Genomic DNA, 24793 nt, shown 5'->3' with positions numbered 1-24793 from the left:
ACCTTCCCAAAGGCTTGTAGGGGTCCCCTGCTCCTGGGTGCACCTTGACCAGAGCCCTGGATCTCAGCTCGCTGCCCGCACCTGTGGCCCTAGATGTCCCAGTCCAGAGTCTGGTGCTCTGAGATGGAGTCCAGGTTGGGGGGATGTAGGAGTGGGGGGCCACTCCTCACTGGAGCAGACAGAGGAGCTGTGAACTTTGCCTCCCCCTCACCCCCACCAAGCCTGGCACAGACTCAGAGCTGCCACAGGGCCTCTGGGGCAACAGTCCCAGGCTCAGGTGTTCCCTAGGCCTTGTTTCTCCCCCAGCTCATGGCCCCCCACCCATCCTCCCTTCAATGCTGGGTGGGGCACGTGCAGAGAGCAGCTGCTTCTGACTGCTGCCTGAGCCCCAGTCTGCCGTCACCTTCCACGTTGCCTTAGGGTCACAAAAGTCCAAGAGGCCTCCTGGGAATGTGTCACCTTCCAGCGTGGAGTCACAATGGGGAAGAAGGCGGGGAGGACAGCCCGGTGGGGATTTAAATGTCTGGCTGGCTCTGAGCTTCAATCAGTTCGAGCAGCAGCATAGGTGAGCTGCCTGAGAACCTCTCCTTTGGCCCCCTCTGAATCCAGGAAGGATCCAGTGCAGTAAGAGACTTTTCCAGCCCAGCAAGGAGCCCAGGATGTTCCTGAAGGCTGTGGTCCTGAGCCTGGCCCTGGTGGCTGTCACCGGTGAGTAGAAGCTGCCTTTGGATGGGACTTTCAGGCAGGACCCATCTGTTGCATCAGGCAGGGAAGGGTGGAGAGTCTGGGGCCAAGGTAAGAGGACAGTTCCGAGTGCCTGTCAGCCCACAGCTGGATGCAGGCGGCTGCCCGGTTGCCACCTGGCTCACAGGAGAGCTGGTCCATTCACAGCGGCGGGCCCCCTGGCATTGGTGCTATACCCGTTTTACATACCCCCATGGCTTCCAACTAGCCAAGCGCAGAGAAGGAAATCAGTGGCTGGGCTCCCCCCATCATCCGGCCTGCAGCTCAAGGCTGGTGCAGAGGGGCAGGGAAGGAGACAGGTCCTCATGAATTGCTCTGTTTTCCACCCAGGTGCCCAGGAGGAGGTCAGTGCTGACCAGGTGGCCACTGTGATTTGGGACTACTTCAGCCAGCTGAGCAACAATGCCAAGAAGGCTGTGGAACATCTCCAGAAGTCGGAGCTCAGCCAGCAGCTCAAGTAAGAGGGGCAGAGCTTGCGAGGCGGAGCTTCTTAAAGGCCATGCAACGAGTGGGCAAGGGCTGAAATCGGAGGCAGGAGACCTGAGCTTAGGATGCCCACTGCCCTGCCACCAACTCACTGGTGACCCAAGGTCTCCAGACCTGGGACCCACATGTACAAATAGAAAAGTTGGGCTGAATAATCCCTGCTTTAACTTTCTAGAGCATGACGAATGACCACATCTTAGTATTGAGGCTCGCAGAAGAAAGGAAGGGAAAGAAATGTCGTGTGAGCTGGCTTCTAATACATTCCAGAAGGACAAGCCTCTGTGAAATCATGGGAAGGGAGGTGGGGATATTTGGCAAGCTTCTGAGGGTGGGCACATGGCATGGAAGCCAGCACCTGGTGTAGCTAGAAGATGCTGGAAGAGGTCCAGAACATAACATTCTACTAGAGAGTGTGATCTCTGTCACGGCACACCTGGGCTGGGGAGGACCTCGGAGTCCACACTTTTTACTTTACAAGTAAGCAGAGGAAAGCAAGCTGCTCCAGGTCACATGATAGGTAGATACTGTGACTCAAGCTCAGGGGGAGACTCAGAGCTACAAGTTCAATGTTAATACCTTAGTCTATTACATCCATTTGCTCAAATCATGATCCACCGTAGGGAAGGCCACAGGGGAAAGATGGGTGAACTCAGTACCCTGCACACTCACCTGTCCTAGGCAGGTGTGTGTAAGGTGAGCGCTATGTAAGGAGTCAAGGTCCCGGCATGGAATGCCAAGCATAACGGTGGCCCCCTTGTGTCCTTCCGCCCCAGCACCCTCTTCCAGGACAAACTTGGGGAAGTGAACACCTACACGGATGACCTGCAGAAGAAGCTGGTGCCCTTTGCCACGGAGCTGCACGAACGCCTGACCAAGGACTCAGAGAAGCTGAAGGAGGAGATTCGGAAGGAGCTGGAGGAGCTGCGGGCCCGCCTGCTGCCCCACGCCAGCGAGGTGAGCCAGAAGATTGGAGACAACATGCGCCATTTGCAGCAGCGCCTGGGGCCCTACGCGGAGGAGCTGCGCACCCAGGTCAACGCCCAGGCCCAGCAGCTGCAGCGCCAGCTGACGCCCTACACCGAGCGCATGGAGGCGGTGCTGAGGCAGAACATGGACAACCTGCAGGCCTCGCTGGCGCCCTACGCCGACGAGCTCAAGGCCAAGATCGACCAGAACGTGGAGGAGCTCAAGGCGCGCCTCACGCCCTACGCCGACGAGCTCAAGGCCAAGATCGACCAGAACGTGGAGGAGCTGCGCCGCAGCCTGGCCCCCTACGCGCAGGACGTCCAGGGGAAGCTCAGCCACCAGCTCGAGGGCCTGGCCTTCCAGATGAAGAAGCACGCCGAGGAGCTGAAGGCCAAGATCTCGGCCCGCGCGGAGGAGCTGCGGCAGAAGCTGGCGCCCCTGACCGAGAGCGTGCGCGGCAACCTGAAGGGCAACGCCGCGGAGCTGCAGAGGTCGCTGGCCGAGCTGAGCAGCCACCTGGACCAGCAGGTGGAGAAGTTCCGCCACACCGTGGGGCCCTACGGCGAGACCTTCAACAAAGCTATGGTGCAGCAAGTGGAGGAGCTCAGGCAGAAGCTGGGCCCCCTGGCGGGGGACGTGGAAGACCACCTGAGCTTCCTGGAGAAGGACCTGAGGGACAAAGTCAACACCTTCTTCAACACCCTCAAGGAGGAAGAGAGCCAGGCCCACGCCCTCACCGCCCAGGAGCAGATGCTGGCCCCTTTGGCGGGCTGAGCTGCCCCCGGTGCTCCTGCCCCACCACTGACACCTGCCCTGCCCTGCCCCCTGTCTGTCTGTCTGTCCCAAAGCATTTCTTGTATAAACCCGTGGATACCTGTCCAGTGCAAAGTGACACTGCCTCTCGCTACTCAATAAAGCTGCAGAGAAGCTAGCCCAGTCTGGTTACAATGTGAATTCTTGGTGTTGCAGGGCCTGAGATGAGAGCTTTGCAATGCTTGGCAGGGGCTGCCAGGGGATGCTTAGAGGGGCACGGAGGGCTGGGAGGTGCGACGGGGGGAGGGGGGAGGGCAGGGCGTGCTGGGAGAGGTGTGGGGATAGCTCTAAGGGGGAGGTGGATAAAGATGTCACGTGTTATCCACAAATGAAATATGCAACCCATTTATATTCACTTAGCCAACAAATGTCAATTAAGTACATTCACCTCGTTGTGCAACCATCACTACCATCCATCTCCAGAACTGTTTCATCTTCCCAGCTGAAACTCCATACCCATTGAACAGTAACTTTCCCCCGGCCCCCGGCAACCACTACTTTCCGTCTCAGTGAGTTTGCCTACTCTAGATATTTCTTGTAGGTGGAATCATAGGCACCAGACAATGAGCAAAATAGCTTTTGTGGAGCATCGGTCTGACAATGCGCTTCACTCTGAGAGGGCCACCGAGGTAGTCAGGACGTGGTCTTTGGCTTTGGAGAGCTCACGGCACAATGGGGGAGACTGTCCCTCCTGGCAGAAGCTCTTTTGTGCCTTCAACCTGACTTACTTATGTGAATTTTGATTTATTCTACCCCACCCCGTCACACTTCCATTATATCGATTCATGCTTATTTCAGAAATTTCTTGACTGCTAAACCCATGGTCTCCAGAGTTGAGGAATGCGGCCTAGAGACCATAGAGAAGAGGGGATGCCCACTACACAAGGATGCCCACTACACAGAAGAAAGAAATCTCTAAACCTAGATGGTAAATTCATCAGGTCTCCTCTCCGGAGAATGGGATTTTTCTTTCTACTTTATAGATTTATGTAGTGTTGGGACTTTAAGATAATGTTTTAGTATTAGATTTTATTGTGGTAAAATATATATAACATAAAATTTGCCATTTTAACCATGTTAAGTGTACAGTTTAGTGGCATTAATTACATTCACAATGTTGTACAACCATCACCACTATCTCCAAAATTTCTTCATCACCAAACAGAAACTCTGTATCCATTAAGTAATTCGCCATTACCACTCCCCCATTCCACCTCCTGGTAATTGCCTGTCTGCTTTCTGTCTCTTAGGGTTTGCCTATTCTAGATAGTTCATGTAAGTGGAATCATACAATAGTTTTACTTTTGTGTCTGGCTTCTTCCACTTAGCATAATGTTTTCAGGATTCACTCCTGTCATAGCATATATCAGAATTTCATTCCTTTTGACGACTGAATACTATTCCATTGCATGTATAGATCACATTCTGTTTATCCATTCATCTGTCTGTGCACACTTGTGTTGCTTCCACCTTTCGGCTGTTGTGAAGAATGCAGCTATGCATATGGGTGTAGAAATACCTCTTCAAGTCCCTACTTTCAATTTTTCTGTGAATATACTCAGAAGTGGAATTGCTGAATCACACGGGTATTCTGTTTAATTTTTTGAGGAACCTCCATATTGTGTTTTACAGCAGCTACAGAATTTTACATCCCCACCAACAGTGCACAAGGGTTTGTTTTCTCTCGTCTTCTCCGACACTTGTTATTTTCTGTTGTTGTGTTTAAAAATAGCCATCCTAATAGTATTACTTTAAAAACTAGAAACAAACAAACAAATAAATAAATATTCACCAGAGTTTCTCCAGGACCCGGTTTTTACCACCTGGCAAGACTGAAGCACTTACACACAGGAGAACTGAGCACTGAATCCCTTGCGAGTGGCAGGGGAGGGCGTTTTCTGGACTCCGGTGCAGCCCACATCAGTATCTCCCCATGGTCCTTCCAGAGCCCGCACAGTTTCAGGCCTGAAGCTCCCCCAGCTACCTCTGGCTCCTCGGGTGAACTGGAGATAACAGACTCTTCCGTGCACATGCGTGAGTGCACCAAACCGAGGGTCGACCAGCACCGGTGTGGGCCAGGCTAAGACATTAGCCATACCCCTGCACCCTTCCACAAAGCTTGAAGGTAAAAAGTCATCCGAGAACGTCCGAGGGGTCACGGCCCCTGAAGTCTCTGGTGGTTGGCATGGCCCTGATTAGGGAGAGAAGAGCACAACAGGGTAAAGGGGGGCGGGGCCCGCTCTCCTCTTGAACCCACAGGGCATTGCTGCTGTTGAGGGATTGCCCAGCTGGATCAAAAGCAGCTCCCGCATGGGGACACAGTGTTCTCTTGGCATTATCATAGGACACCTTGTGCTCCCGGGAAGAGGAGCACAGGCAGTGGTGCACCCTGGGGAGAGAAACAGCAAGCGTGGGGTTATCCAGGGACTTCTGTATCTGAGAGCACCAAGAGTGGGACCATGTTACGTCGCTGTGTGATGACAAGCAGCTAATAATGGAGACCTCAGAATTGCCCGTGGCAGAAGAACGAGGATGTGAGTTGCTGGTTCTGAGATGGTGGCTTAGTGGTACGGTGAGTAAAGAACTAAGACCTAGAAGAACAAGATCACAGGACGTTAGGATTGGAGGGATCTGTCTTGTCTCTCAGTCCAGTTCCTTTGACAGCATCTCTAATAAATATCCTAACTCTACACTAACAGACTCTTGAGGTCAGGCACCCCACTCGTTTGTTCATCATTGCACTCACAGCGTGGTAGCCAGCCTCTGAGATTGACCCTCATCTCTGGTACTCATGACCTTGTGTGGCCCCTCTCACACTGAAGAGGGCTGACCTAGGTGATCAATAGGCTTTGTGAAAGTCATGGTATATGAATCCCAAAGCTAGGGCATAAAGGCCATTGTGGCTTCCATACTGCTTTCTCTTAGACCGTTGACTCTGAGGGAAGACAGCCACCATGTTGTGATGTTGCGACGACACTCAGGCAGCCCTGTGGAGGGGTCCACATAGGAAGGAACTACAGCCCCTCCTCAACAGCCAGCACCGACTTGCCAGCCATACGAGTGAGCCACCTTGGAAACAGATCCTCCAGCCTTGGTCAAGCCTTCAGATGAGTGTAGACCCAGGCAACGTCCTACTTGCAATCTCATGACAGATCCTGAGCCAGAACCACACAGCCAAGCCACTGACCCACAGAAACTGTGAGGGATCGTAAGACATTCAAGTTGGGGGTGATTTGCAATGCAGCAATAGCTAACTAATACACAGTGCCTAGCCCAGTGCCCAGCACATGGCCATCATGCAATCACTGAGTGAATGAATCCTGCTTAGTATTGAACACCTCCACTGACAGCCAACTTACCACCTCCCCAAACAATTGATTCTATCTTTGGACAATTCTGTTCAAGATTATCAAAATTTAAAAAATTAAATTGGTTCTTTCTCAATCCAGCTTTGTTCTAATTTTTACTCCTCTTTGAGCCACAGAATAATTACAATTCCTTCATACACATGTTCTGCCCACAGGAAATCTATCCAGAGACTCCTTGCACGAAAACCCAAACCTTGTGGACAAAATTGAGCCTGAGATGTGCCATACTTCACAGCTGCCTTGGGATGAAGAATCTTGGTTGGTTTCTGAGAGGGCAGAGGTCTTGTCTATCTTGTTTATTATTCTTGTATAGTCAATGCCCAGCACAATGACTTAGCAGGTGCTCAATAAATATTTGTTGGATAAATGAATGAATTTAATAAATCTTTATTCTCTCGCTCAGTTGTACAGTATATGTATGTTCATCTTTAAGAGGTAATGCTAAATTGTTTTCTAAGATGATTGTACCACTTTTTCTCAGTTGCTTCCAATAATAGGACCTTCCTGGACAAGTCTTCTAATTTTCTTTTCACTCATTTCTTCCATCTCTGCATGCTCTCCTTTCTGGGAGATTTCCTCACACTTTATTCAGTTTTCTGTTTCTACAATTGTGTTTTTAATTTGCAAGGGCTTTTTAAAAAAAATTCTGTGAATGTTCTTTTGTAGTATCTTGTTCTTGTTTCATCATTGTAATATATTCTTTTAACTCTCTGATGATATTAATGGTATTTTTAAGTGTTCTTCTGTCTGCATAGTCTCAGTTTTCTTCAAGTTCCTTTTTAAATGTCTGTTTGTTTTGGTCTCTATCTTTCATGTTAGGATCTTTCCTCAAATGCCTGGTAAACTTTGCTTATCTGCTTAAACTGCAGAGCTGGTTTGAAGCTCCATGTACATGAGTACATAGTATTGTTGACTATGAGCTTCACTGTTGGGTGATCCACTGGAAAGTTTAATTTGGGAACCCCTGAAGTAAAAATCGGTATTTTCCTTTGAGCAGGTCATGTTTCCCTAGGAAGTTTCTCCTACTCTCCTGCCTGGCGGGTAAAGGCCTGGATACCAGTGTTCCCGGGCCCAAGTGGAAGAAGCAGGATGGGGCTCAGCATTCAGAGGGCACACTTTGATTTCATCCCTCTATTTCTGGTGCAGTACCCCTGTCCTCAACTCTGCCAGACATTCTCTTTCCACAGATATTCGGTCTTCCCCTTTTCAGAGGATAAGCCTCCAATCTTCTGCCAAGGTGAGAGAGAAAAGCTAAAGCTTTTCCAGCTCTTTAAATAGTTTTAACCAGTCTTTCATATTTTACAACAGCCTCTTCATTCACTTCTATTTTCAGTGGTACCTGGTGCCTCCAGGTCAGGGCTGGTATGTATGACTGTGCAAGCTGTGCAGGGCACAATTCCGAGTGCACCTTTCCTGCGCTGTAGACATCATGGAACTGTATATTTATTATGACAAACTTCTGGTAGATGGCAGTAGAGTGTCTTGAGAAAAGGGAGGGTATTACTAATTCATACACGGGTGTAACATTGGCTAGCAGAAGATTTACTACAATTCCTTAACATTTTGAGAATTCAGTGCAATAACTCAGGTCGGCCCTCATCTTTCCCCACTGCCAACTTCAGATCAGTTTGCTCAGGCCTGCTAAATTAGTTGCAACTGGTCTGTCTGCTTTCTAGCTTTCAAAATTTTGCTGTGGTCTTTTTTTCCATTCTTTTTGTCCCTATGGGTCTACATCTTTTCTAAAAAAAAAAAAAAAACTTTTCACTATATTTTGAGGGAGGTTTCAAAGAAAAGTGAAATTAGATACATGCACTCAATTTGTATCTGAAAATCCATGAAAGTAACAGAGACAGAAAATGCCTGAAGGCTTTGTGGTGCATCTTTCCTTTAGAGTCTAAGCCACTGGTTCCAACCTGGGAGGTTAACTGATCCTAACACTGGGAGGCCTCAGTATTACTGCAAAGGGTTTGTGAATAGGGATATACCTGTTTAGAAAATGTTCTTCCACTTAAAAATTAATGGTAAGGGAATAACCACAGAATGCATGCATTTAGCTATAAAAGTGTTCATTACATTGCTGTTTATAATTTTAAAAATTAAGAAAACACAATGTACAAGAGGAGATTGTTAAATTATGATATGTCCACATTAATCTCTATTAAAAATCATATTGTGAATGAACATTAATTGACATGGATTGTGAGTGTGACATATTCTAAACAATAAATCAGGCTACTAAACAGTCTGAGTGCATAAAAATAAATTTGTAAAAAAAAATCTAAACATATGCCTAGATTAAAAAAAAATTGGAGAATATACAAGTGCTGATGGTGGGAATATAGGTGATTATATTTATATATTTTGCTTATCTGCAATGTATGCTTTTTCTATATTGTATTCTTTTAAGTATTAATGAAATAAAAAGCTGTTCATTAATGTTAGTTAATATTTTAATAGACAGGACTTCCTACTAAAAAATATCAGGCACTCTTAATCCTATCCACAGATCTTATCACCAGAAGCTTAGATATTTGGGCTTCCTCACCTTGATCTTATGCAAAATTGCCATCTCTCAGTGACTTTTTAACACGATTCAAAAGTCCTTGTATACAAAGTCCCATAGAGATGTTTATTTTGCAACTCATGTTTGGCAAAGCTTTATTTTGTTTTTGATTCTGGTCTGTTTCTTTCTTCTGCTTACAACAATTATGTAACTAACTGAATTTCCCTCTTCATGGATTTCCAGGAAACCCAAAGCCAACGTGAAAGTCAACTATTGCAACTTTGTCATCCCTTATTGCTTGTGCTTGTGTTCTTCAGGTCTTGTGCTTTCTCAGGTCATGATTTTCTTCTACAATTTTTATTTTCACTGGTCCTGAGGGTCTTCTCTCTTTCTCTCTCTCATCGTCATCATCATCACCATCACCATCATCATCATCATCATCATAACCATAATCATCATTTCAGTTTTCACTGCCAGGAGCCTCCAACCTTTGGTGATGAAGGAGGGTTTACATAAGCAAAACCCAAACAACTAAAATCCTTATCTTTCTTGGCCCCCATCACTGTGTTGACTCAGAATGTGCTCAGTACATTTTGTGGTATCAGAGTCCATGTCACTGGTCCCACCTAGCTATTGCACCACCAGTAGGTGTTTCTGACACAAACATCTAGTTGTGGGGCATTTCTGAGGCAAGATGGATCATGGCCTGTGGAGGCCACAGTTGACAAGGCTAAAGGCCTAAGGACCTGGTGTTCCGGCCATAACTAGAGCTGCTTTTACCTCCATAGGGGACAGGAGAGAAGGGGCACTGAAGGGGGCGTATTTAAGTGTGGGATGGGACAAGGAGGGAGGGATGGACTCCACTCCCTGTGATGACTTGGCAGCTGTCCTGAGCTTGGCTGTCCTTTCCCTGGCTGGCCCTGAGCTACTGTTCTTGTCCCCAGATCAGCTTACACACGGACCCTGGCTCCCTTGTGTTTCAACAGCCCTCTTTCTACCGAATCATAAATCCCTGGCACCTGGCTTTCTACTGAGCACGTGGGTCTCTGGGTCCCCCAGTAAGGTGTGTAGAGGCTTTGTGTGGTACCGGCTCCACGAACAGGGTTCTCTCTCATCCTGAGCATGAGTTGGCGTATTGAGCATGGACTTCAGAGTTAGACAGACCCGGGATTGGCCCAGGGCAAGACCCTGAGCAAGTTCCCGAATCCCTCTGAGCCTCAGTCTCTCTGTAAGTAAAATGGGGATAACAATACCTACCTCGGAGTATTGATTTGAACATTACAGATGATAAAGGGTAAATACCAGGCACATGGGAGCTGCTCAATAGAGGGGTTATTGTTATCAAGTATTTTCAAATCCTACTGGGCCAGACTCTGAGGGGCAGAGGGACGTGCAGATGTGCTCAGGCTACCTTCCTACCACCACACTCTAGCCATACTGAGCCCTTCATTCATACTATGGATCGCATAGCTTCTGGCCTCCACGTCTTTTCTCTTGCTGGGCACGCTGCTTCTTCCCTTCATCACCCGGAGAACTCGTCCTTTGCTGTGTAGCCCTTGGAACATCCCTGGGCTCACAGTGTAATCTAGTTGGGTGTTACTTGGTACCGAGTTCATCTCCAGACCCGGCGGGGTGTCTGGAACACAGTTAGTGGTCCCACCCTTGAGGTCCCAACCATGTCGGTCTCAGTGTCAGCGGCTGCCTTCCTCAAGGCTTTGGACATGTTGGATGCAACATGAACCTCTCTTCTAAACCCACTGTGCCTCGCATCCCTTTCATTCCTGGTCACAGCCCCAAAGAAAGGCTCTCTGGAAAGATGAACACTCCTACTCTCTCCTGCATCCTTCTTTGTTTATTCTCTCTACCCAACACCCCAAAGTTCTCTTCCCTCCCAATTTTCCCCCACTGCCCCATGGATCAGATGCCTCTGCATCTTCAGCCTTGCCTAGAACTCTCTCCACTTCCTGGCCCTTGTGGGAACTTGGCCTTCGTGCAGGATGCCTGCTCCCTGGTTTCTCCTGCAACCCTCCTTCACAGAGGCAGACGATTCGCAGCCCCGTTGCTGTTTCCAGACCACTGACTCCTGGAGGCTGGCTCCACCTGGCCGTGCTCCCTCATTGTTGACCTCCACATTCACTACAGACTTCAGCATCTGGCTCTTAGTTGACCATCTATCTCTTCTCCTCGGAGCTTGCCTTCCTGCCTGTGACATCATGTATGTGGAAAACCCATCCAAACACCTTCCCTTTCAACTCCTTGACCTCCTCAGTTTCAGCATCCTTTTCCTCTGTCTCATTTCAGCCACAGTGCCCATCCTTCTGACCTCTCATTCGCTCTCTCATATTCACGGCTCCTGCTTCCATCGTTCCCATCCAGCGCATTACTTCAACAACTCTTTTGCAATTCTCTGGACCCTTTGTCCCCTTGTCTTTCTCTTTCATTTTCCTCACAAAAAGCTGGCTTCTGGGCTTCCCTGGCGCAGTGGTTGAGAATCCGCCTGCTAATGCAGAGGACATGGGTTCGAGCCCTGGCCTGGGAAGATCCCACATGCCACGGAGCAACTAAGCCTGTGTGCCACCACTACTGAGCCCGCGTGCCACAACTACTGAGCCCGCGTGCCAAAACTACTGAAGCCCGCGTGCCTAGAGCCTGCGCTCCGCAATAAGAGAAGCCACTGCAATGAGAAGCCCGCGCACCGCAACGAAGACCCAACGCAGCCAAAAATAAAAATACATAAAATAAATAAATTTATATATATATAAAAAAATCTGGCTTCTGCTTTTTCAACTTCACCTTATGGAACCCTGTTAGAGAAGACTGTGCTATGATTTACGCCGCTGTAAATTCAGGCCTCCAGCTTTTAGTGGGCCCTTGGCTAGTCTGTTAATTAAGACTTCTGTGAGTTCCTACTCAATTCTCTCTCCTGTTCCCCCAAAACAGCTACACCAAAGGTCCATTCAAGCCCCTTCCTTCCTTCGTTTCTCCTCACGTCACTCTGTCTGGCGTCTACATCCATGGAGCCACTGCATCTGCCTCTATTGGGCTCACCAGGAGCCTCCTGTGTACAAAACCAACGATACTCTTCAGCCTTTATTTCCTTTCTCTCTCCATCAATTTGATCTCTTGCTTTTTATTTTTAAAATTTTACAATGAAATATTTCGAACATACATACAAGTACATGTGGCACAGTTATTTACATCCATGCACCCCTTTCCAAGAGTCAACAAATATTAACGTTCATGTTTTAGAATCTTTTTTTAAAGGAATAGAATCTGACCGATATAGTGAAAGTCCCTCCCCATTTCCTTTCTCTCCCCAAAGTCTACCACTAGCCTGAAGTTGGTGAGTCTCCTTTCCATCCATGGTTTATTCTTTTATATATATTTATGTAGCCAAAATGATATGCAGTATTGTTTCGCATGTTATAAAATTTTAAGTGATTAATATAAAATTGTTTGTATCCTCCTGCACATTGCTTTTTTCCACTTTACATTATGTTTGGGAGACATATCCATGTTAATACATATATATCAAACATGTTTATTTTTACCAGCTAATGTTAATACTCCATTCTGTGAATTTACCGTCATTTATTTGTCCATCTATTTATGACATTTAGGTTGTTTCCCTTTCTTTTTCTTTTCTTCCTTGCTTCCTTTCTTTCTTTTTCTTTTTTTGCTTTTACAAATAATGTTTGGATTTCCCTTGAGGTATGTACTTGTGATGGTAAAGATTCTCTGCTTCCTGGGGTGTGCAGAGTTCTTTATATATCAAGTTTGTTGACTATTATTCACATCTTTTTTCTGTGATTCTATCAATTTTGAGAAGATGGCACTAAAATCACCTACCAAATTTGTCAAGTTCTCTTTGAGACTCAGCAGTTTTTTGTTTATGTCTTTTGAGACTATACGGTTAGGTTTTTTGTTTTTTTTTTTTAATAAATCTATTTATTTATTTTTGGCTGCGTTGGGTCTTTGTTGCTGCACATGGCTTTCTCTAGGAGAAAGGAGAGGAGAGCGGGGGCTGCTCTTCGTTGTGGCGCACGGGCTTCTCTTGTTGCAGAGCACAGGCTCTAGGTCCGCAGGCTTCAGTAGTTGTGGCTCGTGGGCTCTAGAGCGCAGACTCAGTAGTTGTGGTGCACGGGCTTAGTTGCTCTGCGATATGTGGGATCTTCCCGGACCAGGGCTCGAACCCATGTTCCCTGCATTGGCAGGCAGATTCTTAACCACTGCGCCACCTGGGAAGTCCCTACTGTTAGGTTTTATCTTTTCCTGGTGAATTTTTCTTTCTATTAATCCTTTTTGCCCCAAAGCTTATGTGTTCTGATATTATATTGTCATACCTGCTTTCTTTTGATTAATTTTTGTCTGGTATGTCTTTTTAAAGCCTTCCACCCTCCCCCCACCCTTTGTTAAAGGTTACTTTCTCTGACATTATGTTAGAGGTGTGCCTCTTTAAATAGAAAATGTCTGCAATTTTTGTAAAGTCTGATGTGAAAATAATAATAATAACAATAGTAAATTCTTACACAGCACTTACTATGTGCCAAGCATTGCTCTGAGTGCTTTTATTTTATTTTTTAAATATATTAAAGCATTTATTTCCCAAAGAACCTATGAATTATACCATACTATATGTTATAATTATCCCCATTTTACTAATAAGGAAACTGATGCACAGAGAAGTTAAATAACTTTCCCAAGGTCAAAGAGCTAATCCATGTCAGCATTTTAACCCAGGCAGTCTAGCTCCAGATTTGATGCTCCATGGGCTGGTTTAATCTGTTTCCTTTTATTGTGATTGTTGATTTATCTCTATCATATTATTTTATATTTTCTATTTACCATGGTATTTCTTTGCTTCTTTTATCTTCCTGCTTGTACTTCTATTTGTTTTATTGTATTCCTTTAAAAAATAATTTTATGTACCTTTAAATTCTGCTTTTATTTCATCAAAGTACACAGTTTTAAAAGTCCAGCAAGCCTACAAGTTAGTATAAAAAAACAGAAGTCCCTCAAGCTCATCCCCATTTTCCACTCTGCAAAAACAACTTTAGGCTCTTAGAAAATCTTATTACTCTGATGTTTCAATTTTAGCTTTATCTTATCTTCAGGCTTATGATTATCCACTAATGGTCAATGAAAATTGGGTTCTCTTCCACATATAAACAACTTGTACACATCACACACACACACACACACACACACACACACACACACACACATACATTCTATCCCCTGCCTTCCTGAAATGAAGCAGGACCCTGTGGGGCTCTCCTGGCTTCAAATCCTTTCCGTGTCCCCCATTTCTTGTTTGAAGGAAAAAGGCTTCAGCCTCCTAGACCTTCCCTGAGTTCCAAAGGTTAGACTTAAACAGTTACTAATTAGGGAGGGGAGGTATTGCTGAAACAAAGGAGGAGCAGACAAGAAACAATGGTGCAGTGATAAAGCAGTGTCCTGGTTGTCCTCAAGGAATATACATATACATACATATCTTTCAGTTCTTCTGCAGAAATGGGGTCCCCACCCAGGTGGAGGATGGTAACTTCAGGCTGAGCACAAGATTCCTGGAACACAGCCTTGTTACCCCACAACCAACCAATCTGAAGAAAGTCACACACCCTGCATCCCTCACCCCAAATTTTGCCTTTAAAAAGTTGTACCCTCAAACCATTGGGGATTTCAAGGTTTCTGAGCACGAGCTACACATTCTCCTAGCTTGGCCCTTGCAATAAACCTTTCTCTGCTCCAGACTCCGATGTTTCTGTTTGTTTGGACTCCCTGTATGTCAGGCACACGAACTTGCGTTCCATAACATCTTCTCTTTCTGTTTGTGAAACAGGAGGGAAGGAGGCAGGGCACAGCCTTTGAAAGAATGACATAACCCAAGGACATGACATAAAGTGATTAGAACCAAATGGGTCCAAGATGGTGGACAAGTCGACTTCCACTAGACCTTGAGCCTCAGTATAGGCTCACATCAGCAAGCTAAATGACACGCCCACAGGTGCCATGACAGTTCCAAGACCGACCATAAGGATCAAAAAGTGGGCAGTGGTCCAATTCCTGGAAATTCCAGCCCCTTCCTAAAATAGCTGGAATACTCCTCCCACTCATTAGCCTATGAAATTAACCGCTTCTATAAAAACTGACAACCCCATACCCTGGTGTCTTTCTCACCTTCTGAGATGGCCCACACTCTGTCTGTGGAGTGTGTTTCTCTCTAAAAAAATCCACTTGTTACCTATCACTTTTTCCTCTCACTGAATTCTTTCTGTGATGAGACATCAAGAACCTGAGTTTCATTAAATCCTGAAACCAGGTGTGTGATCTCAGTTGGAAGGCTGTGGGTTTTGGCTGGGTTTGAGTCCCAGCATGTGGGTTCAAGTCCCAATCTGAGGTACACGGTTTCATTTGTGGTCATGAAAAGTCATGATGAAGTGCTTTTGTGTGGGTCTATTTGCAACCACTTCCTGAGGCATGAGAGTACTTGATAGGCCCTTTCAATCTGGAAATTCATTTCCTGAATAATTTCTTTGATGGTTTCCCTTATTCTGTCTCTTGCTGGAACTCTTATTGTCTGAATGTTAGACCTCCTGGATTGTTTCTCTCACCTTCTAAATTTTCTCTTCTCTTTACCAACTTTCTTATCTTGCAACCTTTCTATTGAGTTTTGGTTTGTTTATTTTGATTAGTTTCATTTCTGTTACATTTTTTAATTTCCAAGAGCTTTTTTTTCTGACCATCCATATTGACATTTAAAGAAAAATCCTATTGTTGTTTTATGGTTAAAGTATCTTCTTCTTCTTCTTTTTTTTTTTTAACCACACTGCATGGCATGTGGAACTTCGCCACCCAGGGATGGAACCCATACTCCCTGCACTGGAAGCACAGAGTCTTAACCACTGGACCACCAGGGAAGTCCTAAAATATCTTTTCTTACATCTCTCTGCATTTTTCTTTTTTTCTTTTCTTCTCCCTGCAAAGACTCTTCCTCTACATTGCTGTTTTCTATTTTTTATTTTGGCCCACATTTTTCATATGAGACTCTCCTTAGATATGCTATGATTCGTTCTTTTTTTTTTAAATTTTAAATTGTATTTTATTTTTTTATACAGCACGTTCTTATTAGTTATCCATTTTATTCATATTAGTGTATATATGTCAATCCCAATCTCCCAATTCATCATACCACCACCCCTACCCCGCCACTTTCCCCCCTTGGTTATGCTATGATTCTTGATTGTCTGCTTATGTTTATAAGGGGGAAACCCTTAGGGAGCTGATACACGTACTATAAAGCTCTAAAGTAAAACAGTGTGGTAGTGGCATATGAAGAGACAAACCAATAGAACAGAATGATGAGTCCTGAAATAGGCCAAAGAACAAATGGAAATTTAGTATGTGAGAAACAGTAGATCTTGAATAATGGGGAGATAGTATTGAAACAACTGAATAGCTATTTGGGAAAAGATAAAGTTGGATTCATTCCTCATGCCATACACTCCAAATGCACGAGAGATAAATGAGAGATGAATAAACTCCAAATGCATGAGAGATCTAAATGAAAAGATGAAACCATACATGTACTTAAGAAAACATAGGTGAATTACTTTATAATTTGACTATGCAAAAATAAAAATATGTTGCAGGGCAAAAGATCAAATCACTCTAAGCAAAGTCAAAAGACAAACGATAGACTAAAAGAAACTATTTTATGTGTATTGTAGGTTAAAGCAAATTAATACATAAGAGAAAAGGAATAAAAAAATTAAAAAAAGAAAAATTCTGCAGTTTAAAATCTGAATTAGAAATATCTATATGAAATCATGTTTTTTTTTCCCATATATTTCATACCTTTAGTTAACTGCAAAGGCCTACAAGCAAAGACAACCCAACAGCAATGCCAAGCACCGGAACCTGGTTTGGTAATACCATTCTCCACTAAAACAAACCAGGGCCCCTTGGAGATCCAGGTCTGGGGCAAACGAAGTACAAGGTGAGCTTGGGAAATCTAGTTGTATCAGAAATCAAGGAAGCGCTCAAAGTGTCAACTTGATGCCTAAGGAATGCCCAGATAGCTGGTAAATATTATTTCTGGGTGTGTCTGTGAGGGTGTCTCTGGAAGAGATTAGCAGTGGATTGAGTAAAGAAGATTGCTCTCCCCAATGTGGGTGGGCATCATCCAATCATTTGAGGGCATGAATGAAACAAAAAGGCAGAGGAAGGGCAAATTTGGTCTCTCTACTTGAGCTGCAACATTCATCTTCTCCAGCTCTTGTATGTTGGAGCTCAGGCCTTTGGACTCTGATTGGGACTTAACACTATCAGCCCCCAATACTTGAGCTTTTGGGTTTGTACTGAGACTTACACCATTGACTCCCCTGGTTTTCAGGCCTTTGAACTAGAACCAGCTTTCCTGGGCTTCCAGCTTGCAGGTGGCAGGTTGTGGGACTTCTCAGTCTCCATAATTGTGTGAGTCTCCTTCATAATAAATCTCTTTATATATCTGTATACATCCTATTGGTCCTGTTTCTCTAAAGAACACTGACTCATAAGTGGGGTGTGTTAAAAGAACACAGGAGGGACTTCCCTGGTGGCCCAGTGGTTAAGCATCTGCCTGCCAAAGCAGGGGACACGGGTTCGAGCCCTGGTCCAGGAAGACCCCACATGCCGTGGAGCAACTAAGCCCATGCGCCACAACTACTGAGCCTGTGGTCTAGAGTCCGTCTGTCACAACTTCTAAGTCCTCGTGCCACAACTCCTGGAGCCCACGCGTAGAGCCCGTGCTCTGCAACAAGAGAAGCCACCACAAGGAGAAACCCGTGCACCGCAACGAAGAGTAGCCCCTGCTCGCTGCAACTAGAGAAAAGCCCCTGCGCAGCAATGAAAACCCAACGCAGCCAAAAAAAATAAGTAAAATTTAAAATCTTTAAAAACAAAACAAAACCCAGGAGCAGCTCGAAGGGGCTCCCACTGGCCAAATTAGGAAGAGTCTGAGCATCAAACGTGGCTATATTGCATTGTAATAACTGTGCATTATCATAAAAATTGAAAAAGAGTAATTCCCCGAGTCCATAGTGACAACCAAAAGAAAAATATAAAATTTAATTTGCCACCATTGAGGAGAATATTTTACCACCTCCTTCTTCTGTAAATTGGTCAAGGGAAAGAATTAAGCATTTACCCTGCTGCTGCTTCAGGAAGAACTGTAGTTCATGCCCATTGATAAGGGAGAGCTTTTCTTTACAGAATAATGTCATCTAAAACATGTAGAAGGAATAATAGAATTAGAAAATCTCCAATGAAATAATCATTTCAGGCAAAGATCTTGAATGTGTGGTAAATTCATCAGGTTCCCAAGGACAGAGAGCCAAGGGATCACCTGCTAATTACAAAGGGCAAGAGCATGTCTTTACAACTAAGAGATCTCCTTTTCACTGCCTTGCTAATTGATGAAACTTAGGATCATTAACAGCGGGACAACTGGACACTGCATTTCTCCTGATGTGATGTAATGTGAAGTTCCTGCTTCCTCTTTAAAGGAACATAGCCTGAACATAACTGAGCCTTTAGACTTAGATTCCAGTTAATGGGAAATACAGAAGATAGAGAAACAAGGTTAATGACATTACAAAGAAACAATCAGACAAATTAAGAATATGGCACATTCTACAAGACAACTGGCTTGGTCTTTTCAAATAGTTAACGTTATTTTTAAAAAAATAGGAAAAATAGTAAAGACTAAAGAGTACTTTAGTAACAACAAGGGACAATGCATAAATATTGACTGGACCTTTTTTTAAATTTAATTTTTATTTTATATTAGAGTATAGTTGACTTATTACAATGTTGTGTTAGTTTCAGGTGTACAGCAAACTGATTCAGTTATACATATACATATATCCATTGTTTTTCAGATTCTTTTCCCATACAGGTTATTACAGAATATTGAGTAGAGTTCCCTGTGCTATACAGTAGGTCCTTGTTGATTACCTATTGCATATATAGTAGTGTATATATGTTAATCTCAGACACCTAATTTATCCCTCCCCCCACCTCGATTGGATCTTGACTGAGAAAATAATAAAGCACTAATAAAAAGATTGTTAAATGACGAATGGGGAAATTTGAGTATGGACTGTATATTCAATGATATTATGGAATTCTTATTAATTTTCCTAGGTATGATAAAAGTACTGTGGTTTTGTGGAAGAGTGTCCTTATTTTTTAGAACATACAAGCTAAAGTTGTTAGAGGAAAAGTGCATGCTCTCTGCAACTTCAAATGGTTAGGCACACGTATAAAATACATATATATATAGAGAGAAAGCAAACATGGCAAAATATTAACAATTACTGAACCTAGATGGTGAGTATTAGGGTGATCATTGTACTGTTCCTTCAACTTCTCTGTATGTTGGAAAATTTCATAACAAATTAGAAGAAAAAACGAAGCTGATGTGAAGCCTTGAGTCCATGGGTCACTTTACAATGGACCATCTTGACCACAAAAACCCCCAAAAGTGTTTCTTTAGGTCTATTTTCTTGGCTTAGTCTAATTTCACAGGGAGAATATTCCAGTCTCCTTTCTGGAGGGTAAAGTCAAACAGGCCAACATTTTGCCCGAAAGGAAGGATGGTGTGTGGAAAGAGGAGTCTCATAACTTAATATATAAAATTTTACTTAAATCCTGTATTTTTGAGTACAGGAACCCTGGCCCCAACAATATCTTGTTTTTCCCAGGCCAGAGACCTGTTCTTTTACTCTCTCCAGAGAATAAACCTCTGGCTTCCTGCTGCTTTGGGGGAAGGACAGAAACCCAGCTGAGCGGAACTGGAGAGGAATCTGCTTCTCAAACAGACTCTCAACCATTTGCCACATTTTCAGCCCCACTGCCACCCATGTTTCCAGAAGAATCTGTTGCTGCTAATGTCTGAGTTTTGGGAGTTCAGTAATATCAATCAGGGGGTTTCTTGCCTTTCTCCACTGCTGCTTCAAAATTCATCTTCTCAGGTGTGTTTAGTTACTATCGTTTGACTATCTAGAAGCTTTCCAGCTTCCAAAATTTCTTTTGTCTCCTATTCTCTTTGTGGGTTTATGCATTTTTTTTAAAGTGCACTTTAATGTCATTTTATTGGGATTTCAGAAAAGAGCAGAGGCTAATGCACACAGTCAATCCACCAGCCTTTACTAGAAGTCAATCTGATGTTCATTAGTCTCTTTTTCCCATTTGCTGGTTTGAAAGTTATGTATTCTTTGTATCTTTAATGGGTTACTCCTGAAATTTTAATCCTCCCACTTGACTTAAAGTCTAAAGATAATCAATATTCTTATCTTCTTCCTGAGTAATGCAAAGACTGCAGCATGCTTTCACTTTGACCTCTCCTTTCCCATTCTCCACGTGATTTTGGTCTAGTCAATAATATTTTAGTTCCTCGTTGTTTACAACACCTTCTCTAAAGCAATCCCTTCATCAGTAATATTCATTGAGGCCCCTGCCATGTGACAAGCAGCGTTCTGAGTGTCGGAAATACAGCAGTGACTAAGACAGACTAAACTACATGTAAAAATGTTTCATGTTAAGTTGAACTATATGAAATTGCCAATATTTGACCAATTTTAGTTATAAAAAACTAATCTCATATGGGTTAAATATATGTATATTTAAATATATATACACACACATTTACATAAATACATGTAAAATCACCAATGCTTTTTTTTTTTTTTTTTGGCTGCGTTGGGTCTTTGTTGCTGCGCACGGGCTTTCTCTAGCTGCAGTGAGCAGGGGATACTCTTCTTTGCGGTGCGCAGGCTTCTCACTGTGGTGGCTTCTCTTGTTGTGGAGCACGAGCTCTAGGCACGTGGGCTTCAGTAGTTGCGGTGAGTGGGCTCAGTAGTTGTGGCTCGCGGGCTCTAGAGTGCAGGCTCAGTAGTTGTGGTGCACGGACCCAGTTGCTCCGCCACATGTGGGATCTTCCCGGACCAGGGATCGAACCTGTGTCCCCTGCACGGGCAGGTGGATTCTCAACCACTGTGCCCCAGGGAAGTCCCTGCTGTTTTAATTTACCTAAACATTTACTAATTTCATTGTTTGTTGCTTCCATGTTATTTGTATCCTACTCCTCTCTGGGTTTGTTTCCATTTCAGATCCTTAGTAGTCTTTCAGTGAGGATCTGTAAGTGATAAACTCTCTCAGTCCTTCTCTGAAATTAACTTGTTATTCTTGAATAATAGTTTACCTGAGTATGATTCTTGGTTGGCCATTAATTTACCTTCAGTCTTTTGAAGATATATTGCTGATAAGCCAGCTGTCAGTTTAATAATTTTTATTTGTAGATCATTAGTCTTTTCTCTTTGGTTGATCTTAAGATACTCTGTCTTCAGTGTTCTGCAGATTCACTATAATGTGTCTTGATTTGCATTTGTTTTAATTTAATTTTAATCCTACTCAAGACTCAGGATGCTTCCTATAACTGAAAATTCATGTCACATCTTTATTTAATTTTCAAAATTTCTCAGCCATCATCTTTTGAATATTGCCTGAAGTGTCTCTATTCTCTTTGCAGAAATCCTGGTAGGGATATATTGGACTTTCCTATTCTGTTCGTGTCTGTTAACTTCCATTTCATATTTTCTTTCTCTTTATTTCTATGATTCTTTCTGGGTGATTTTCTCAGATCAACCTTCCAGTTTACTAATTCTCTTTCCAATTGTAGCTGAGTTTTTTTTTTTTTAATTTAATGACAATATATTTCACTTCTAGATGTCCTATTTAATTCTCTTTCTTTTTGACAAATAATGCAAATAGATTGTCGTTCAAGACAAAAACACTCGCACAGGTCAGTGCTTAACTTGTCTGGCTATTTTAATGCTGTGTTAAGCATAAATACCTTTCTTTTTGAATTGTATTTGAGATGTAAATTTGTTTTTTTAAGAAATGGACTTCCATTAAGACTTGGTGATAGAAATATAAGCAATGTAGAATGGATCCATAAAGAGCAGTTATTATATTATGATTATGTTCTATGTCCCTGGTGTGTTCGGAAAGGGAATCCAGGAACCGGTGCCACAGTGAGCGGAGACTGCTGCATCACAGCTTACACTCGAGATCTTGGCAGAGTACACTGAAGGAGGGCAACCTGCAGCACATTTTATACACTACGTACAATGAGGAGTCACTATTGCACCTCTAAAGAACAGGTCACAAGAGAAAGACTGTCTAGGAGGTCTTCCCATTTGGTTCACATTGAGTTTTTATTTGAGATCTGTATACTTGTTTAATTCATGTGTTTACAGTAAAACTGCTGCTACAGAGCATTAAAGAGCAAGGTACCTTTTAATCGTTATAAAAATACATTTTAAAATTCTTTTTACTCTACAGTCAGATTATGTTGGCAATTCTTGGATGAAAAAACAACAACAAAAACAAAAAACAGATGGTTAACTCTCTTCTAAAAATTCAGCTGTCTGTGAGTACCATGATTCTACACAACAGGGAGACAGTGAAGACAGGGAAGCTTGAACAAGTTCTGTGGAAATAATCTGGTTCAAGACACTTCAGAGGTGACCCTTCTTATGGCATTATATCTGGAGGTACAAAATATCAGGTTGTTCCACTGTTTGGTGACGTTAAGTTTGATCACTTGGTTAAAATGAACCACCAGATTTCTCCATTGCAAAAGTAAAGTTTAGCGATTTGATAAGTAATTTGTGGGGAGATAGTTTGAAGGCATGTGAGCATCCCTTTCCTCAATAATTTTTCATTTAATGGTTTTAGCATTCATTGATGAACCTTGCCTGAATCAAATATTCACCGAGGGTTGCAAAATAGTGATTTTTTAAAAATTACATCATTCCATTTACATGTATAAGCTGATTTCTTCTGTAAGTAAGAGCTTTCAGGGGACTGGTTTTTGAATCCAAAGACTTGAACAAAAATATTTAACCTGAATCTAATGGTGAGGAAACGACTAGTCCAATTCAGATCACTTTCCAAGACATCTTATCTGGACTCTTCAAAAAAAGTCAATGTCAAGGGTTGGGGAATACTGTTCTAAATGTAAAGAGACAACAGAGGCATAACAACCCCATGAAATGTGTTGGATCCTGAATTTAAAAAGGAAAAAAGAGAGAGAAAACAGCTATAAAAGGCATTTTGGGAGAATTGGGAAAATTTGAATATATGGTATATATTACATGATAGTAAAGAATTATGTTAATATTCATAGGTGTGATAGTTGTATTCTGTTTATGTCAAAGTGTCCTTATTCTTAGGAGATGTATGTTGAAGTATTTAGGGTGAAGTGTCACTCTGCCTACAATGATTTAAAATGATTCCACACAGAAAGCACTTAACACATACACATATACAAATACCTCCAACCAACCCAAACATTTTAAAAACTAAGACTGTATCATCAAATAGGGAAGAATGAGTGTGTGTTGCATCTACCTATTGTATTAATCTAAGTTCAGTCAGAAAAACAGAAGCCACTCTATATTTTTCAAGTGTGAAAGGCTGTAATGTAGAAAATTACAGTTTTGTAAACTGTTGGAAGGGCTGGAGGAGTGACCATCTCAGCTTGCACTTGAAGGAGTGATTCTCAAAAGTTCACTTGTAAGTGGCTACAAATGGGAAGCTCACCTAATTATCTTAGTTTGCAAAACCAATGAGTGTGATTCTTAAGAAAGTCACCCAGAAGCTGCTTTAAACCCCAAGTCTGGCTATGCATCTGCCTGCAACAACCAATGAAGAATAATGGTCTCTCCTCTTCCATCTCACCCTGGTGACTCTAACCTAGGCCTATAGAGAGAAGGGGATTCTGGGAAATATGGTTCCAGGTGTCTCCTCTGCATCCCAGAAAAGACGTTAGAAGGGGTGGTGATGATGATGATTCACAGAAAATCCAGTGCAGCTATATTTTATAGCATAGCCTCAGCAGAAAACCATTAGGGTACCAGAAATGCTATTTAAAAATATTGTGGTAAAATATGCATAACATAAAATTATCATTTTTAAGTGCACAGTTCAGTGGCATTAAATACTTTCACATTGTTATACAGCCATCACCTCTATCCATCTCTAGACCTTTTTCTTCTTCCCAGACAGAGACTCTGTATTATTAAACAATTTATCTCTTCATCCCTCCCTCCCCCAGCCCCTGGTAACCTCTAATCTACTTTCTGTCTCTGAATTTGGCTATTCTAGGTACCACATGTAAGTGGAATCATACAAGATTTGTCCTCTTGTGTCTGACTTATTTCACTTAGCATAATGTCATCAAGATTCATCCATTTTTGTAGTATGTATCAGAATTCATTCCTTTTTAAGACTAAAAAATATTCCATTGTATATATGTGTATACCATATTTTGTTTATCCATTCTTCTGTTGATGGACACAAGTTATGCAACCATCTACATACTTGCCCAGGAACCTGGGAAACATCTAGTTTCCTTCCCCTCCTTCATCTCCTTCATCCAACCTGTCAGCAGGTACTATCAGTTCACCGCTTCAGTATCCTTCAAATATATTCTCTCCTACCAATTCTCATTGTTATGCCTTAGTTCAGAGTCTTCATCATCTCTCAGGTTACTCAAACAGCCTCTAAGCAGTCTCCTCACCTTCTGTCTTGCTGCCCTCCAGAGTGATCTTTCCATCATATATCCTTCAGTGACTGCTTGCACACGGCTCTTCATGACCTGATTGTGGTCTCTTTACCCTTTCTGCCCCATCCCATGCTGGCCTTAGCTACCTGGGTTCCAATTCTGGCTGCACCTCTTACTGTGTAATGATGGACAAGTCATTTAATATGTGTTGTGCCAAACATAATAGGGGGACACGGAGATGAATTAGACAAAGTCCCTGCACTCAGAGAGCTCTCACATATGTCAATGAATCATTGCACT

General features: G+C 43.2%; 1 protein-coding gene across 1 annotated transcript; it reads left to right on the top strand.

Annotated features, from left to right (window-relative positions):
• Positions 1 to 473: 473 nt before the first annotated feature.
• Positions 474 to 3127, top strand: APOA4 (apolipoprotein A4). The gene is made up of 3 exons (XM_082342263.1): positions 474 to 708; positions 1075 to 1201; positions 2004 to 3127. Exons 1-3 carry the CDS (start codon positions 660 to 662, stop codon positions 2968 to 2970), a joined length of 1143 nt encoding a protein of 380 aa, XP_082198389.1. The 5' UTR covers positions 474 to 659; the 3' UTR covers positions 2971 to 3127.
• The last annotated feature ends 21666 nt before the right edge of the window (positions 3128 to 24793 follow it).

This window comes from Balaenoptera borealis (genome assembly GCF_965194805.1).
Source record: "Balaenoptera borealis genome assembly, chromosome: 11".
Lineage (NCBI taxonomy): Eukaryota > Metazoa > Chordata > Mammalia > Artiodactyla > Balaenopteridae > Balaenoptera > Balaenoptera borealis.
This window is presented reverse-complemented; position numbering and strand designations above follow the sequence as displayed.